At 46.6% G+C, this 3,696-nt stretch overlaps 2 protein-coding genes across 3 annotated transcripts in view; one reads left to right on the plus strand and one right to left on the minus strand.

The window, feature by feature from the left end:
* Positions 1 to 3,696, minus strand: part of LOC127751712 (uncharacterized) — a 12,122-nt gene that overhangs the window by 7,745 nt on the left and 681 nt on the right. The gene's annotated exons all lie outside the window — the stretch shown is intronic.
* On the plus strand, positions 2,591 to 3,299 carry LOC127751711 (putative nuclease HARBI1). Its single transcript, XM_052275682.1, has 3 exons — positions 2,591 to 2,647; positions 2,731 to 3,174; positions 3,282 to 3,299. The coding sequence occupies exons 1-3, from the start codon at positions 2,591 to 2,593 to the stop codon at positions 3,297 to 3,299; spliced, it is 519 nt and encodes a 172-aa protein (XP_052131642.1).

Genomic DNA, 3,696 nt, shown 5'->3' on the forward strand with positions numbered 1-3,696 from the left:
GTAGGGGGTGGTTTGTCGGAGGGGGTGGGGCGGGCCAAAAACCTTCAAATTGGTTCCTAGTTCGTGGAGCGAGCGAACGAGCGATAGCGAGGTAGCGAGGCGTAGCGCCTATGATTCACTCTCTTAGAATTTGTCCGTTACGCACATTAGACGGAACACAAGAAAAGCGGGGGTCAAAGAAGCGGCAGCCCCCTTGCATTCTAAAGGGAACATTGATTAACAACTAAAGGAAAGTTGATTTTAACCCTCACAGGGAGTGCCATCAGAATCAGAAAAGCGGGGGTCAAGGGGGCGGCAGCCCCTTTGCATTGTAAAAGGAGATTGATTAGTACCTGAAGAAAAGTTGATTTCAACCACCAAAGGGAATGCCATTACAAAAGCGGGGGTCAAGGGGGCGGCAGCCCCCTTGCAATCTAAAAGAAAGATGATTGATTCCTAACCAAACAAGCAGGCCCGCCCTTCTGGCAAACGAAGTTGCCAGCTCCGCTTCGCTCCGCCGGCAACTCCGTTCGGCAGGGGCCGGCCCTGCTTCGCCTGCCGGCGGCGATGGTCGGGCCTGCGGCCCGACCATTTCTGTTACGCGATTTGCTGAAGAACATATGATCGAATGATGTAGCGGGCCTTCGCCTTCGGCCCGCTTAAACCCGTTGCCTTTGAGTTTGCCCTATAGACACGAGAAAGGGATGTAAGGGTGAAGCACCGCGACTACAACCCACCCTTCTGTTTTGAAGACGCTTTTTGGGGTCGGGGGAAGGAGTTTCTTCCCTATTTTGCTGTTTTTAGGCCTTTTCCACAACTAACTTTCACTACGGCAATTTTTAGCTTAATTTCGTAAAAAGACCCTCTAGCGCCTAAACGGTTAGAGATAGAGCCAAACGAACGAAATTTTCCCCCAAAGGACTCTACTTTGACCAGTTACCCCTGACAAGGGAAGGTTTTCCGGTGATACAGTCAGATTTCAAAGGCGCTTTAAAGAGTAGTTGTTTGCACCTCTAGATTAGAATTGCCAATGGTTTTAGCTGCCCGTAGGGCGTTTGGGGGTCATTTCACAAGAATTTCATCAAAAATGTCCCAAATTCATCGCTTTTTTGCCATGTTCAGGCCATACTCTAGGCCTGACTGACCCTAAGTTCGACGGACGCAAGGCGTAACAGAGTCTACGCGTGACGGACTCAAGGCATAACACACTTTAGGCGCGACGGACCTCAAGGCGTAACAGAGTCTACGCGTGACGAATTCAGGGCATAACAGACTCTAGGCGTGTCGGACTTCAGGCGTGACGGACTCAGGGCGTAACAGACTCTACGCGTGACGGACCCTAGGCTTGACGGACTCAAGGAAGAACAGGCTCTAGGCGTCACGGTTAGTAGGCGTGACGGACTCAAGGCATAACAGACACTAGGCGTGACGGACCCTAGGCGTGACGGAGTCAAGGAAGAACAGGCTCTAGGCGTCAAGGTTTCTAGGCGTGACGGACTTAGGGCGTGACGGACTCAAGGCATAAAGCTGGTCCCACAATAGCTCCCGTCAGCCCCGGTCAGTTCACTTCAGTTCAGTACACGACACTTCTGCCGCGGTATTTACGCAGGGGGATGGGTAGAGTTATTACTTTTTCAGTCGTCTGATTTTATTTTTGATGTTATTTTTGAAGAAAATTGGCGTAGGACATTTTCAGTAACGACAGCAATGTTGGCTGGCTACGCCGCTGCGCCTTTCTCCGCGCCGCGCTACGACGCGCCGGTGGCGCCATCCGCCGGTGGCGGAAGCAAACAGCCACGACGGTTCGTTGTGGTTGTTGTTATTGTGGTGATTGTTTTGGGTTGCTTCGATAGTTTCTGTTAAGTGAAATAGCTAAATTATAAGCCATGGTCAGTGTTCCTGGAGTGACGAGAGTTCATGTGCGGCGGATTCTTTTGCGGTTACGACGTACTTTATCGCATCGTAGTAAGTTTTTCTCAATTAAAATATTTTTAACCTCCAAATTGTATTTATAGTTAATAACAGGGCTTGTGTACCTTTTGTCAGGAAATGCTAAGCTATTCATAGCCTTACGCCTACGGCAGTTGGAGAGGCAGAGGCTTCAAGTGTTGTCAAGGACACAGAGACGCCAAAAGAGATGGCATGTTCGACCCATGTTTCTGCACAGGAAGACTTTCCGAGCGTGGTTCTCTCTAATACCTGTGCTTCGAGAATTTGACAGGGATTATTATTTCAACTTTCTGCGAATGACACCGGAGTCCTTTGACTGGCTTTTAGATAAGGTGTCACCTATCATTGAGAAGAAGTCTTACAGGGAGAGTATTTCACCAGGCGAGCGGCTTGCAGTCACTTTGAGGTAACATTTTTAAAAAAGAATTTAAATGTTTTGCTTAGCAATATGGTCCCTGTCTATAATATAATTTCTTCTTGTAGGTACTTGGCATCAGGTGAAAGTCAGATGTCATTGCAATATGTATTTAGTATTGCTAATTAAACCATATCTGAAATTGTACTGGAGACTACAGCAGCCATTTGGTTTGTACTGAAACCCATAGTTTTCGAACCTATTTCAAGAGATATGTGGAGGCGGAAGGCTGCCGAATTTGAGACCATGTGGCAATTTCCTATGTGCATGGGAGCTATCGATGGGAAACATTGTGTCTTCCAGGTGAGTGCTTTCCACCTTTCACTTTTTATTTTACTGACATACTTTTTACCAACATTGTTTTAATAATGTTCCTGTCATTGCAGAAATTTGCAACAAAGGGGTCTGAGTACTACAACTACAAAGGGTCACATAGCATAGTTCTGATGGCAGTCTGTGATGCCAAATATAAATTTATGAATATAGGTGTAGGAGCAAAGGGAAGGGAAGGTGATACTGGTGTTCTAGACCGAACAGAATTTGGCGAACGATTCTATGACCATAAGTTAGACTTTCCTCATCGTGCTTACAATGCAGATATAGATGATGTTCTGAACTATGTAATTCTGGGTGATGGGGCTTTTCCTCTTCACCCACATATGTTGAAACCTTTCCCCCAAAGTCAACAATACAAGCCAGAAGAAATTGTGTTCAATTATAGACTTTCAAGAGCCAGAAGAGTAGTGGAAAACGCTTTTGGCATCCTGAGTGCAAGGTTTCGCATTTTGCGGCACACAACCATTGCAAATGAAACTCTTGCTCAGAACATTGTACTCTCTACATGTGCTCTTCATAATCTGCACTTAATGAGAGAGGACAGCATTCCTCCAAAGCAGCGCATGTACTCACCTCCTGGATTTGGTGATTTAATTAAAAGCAACACGATGCCTCCTAACGACAAAGTCCGATGTATTGCGCTCCCGTTACACAAAGTCCGATCCGTTTCACTCCCGTTACACAAAGTCCGATGTGTTGCGCTCCCGTTACACAAAGTTCGATCTGTTCCGCTCCCGTTACACAAAGTTCGATCTGCTTTCCGTCGCGCTCTGCATCGCGGTCTTTTCATGTTTATATTTTCGCTAATATTGCCGGTAGAAAAAAAGTAAAAGATGCTGTCTGTTGCTAAAAGATTGAAGAACAACACACTCTAAAGAAAAAATTGAATGCCACAACAACAAAACTGCGGTAGCGCTCTAAACTTGGGTCTCCCGAGAGCGGCCAAAAGCAGATCGAACTTTGTGTAACGGGAGCGGAACAGATCGAACTTTGTGTAACGGGAGCGGAACAGATCG

Source organism: Frankliniella occidentalis, unplaced genomic scaffold, assembly GCF_000697945.3.
Source record: "Frankliniella occidentalis isolate FOCC.00 unplaced genomic scaffold, Focc_3.1 Scaffold758, whole genome shotgun sequence".
Taxonomy (NCBI): domain Eukaryota; kingdom Metazoa; phylum Arthropoda; class Insecta; order Thysanoptera; family Thripidae; genus Frankliniella; species Frankliniella occidentalis.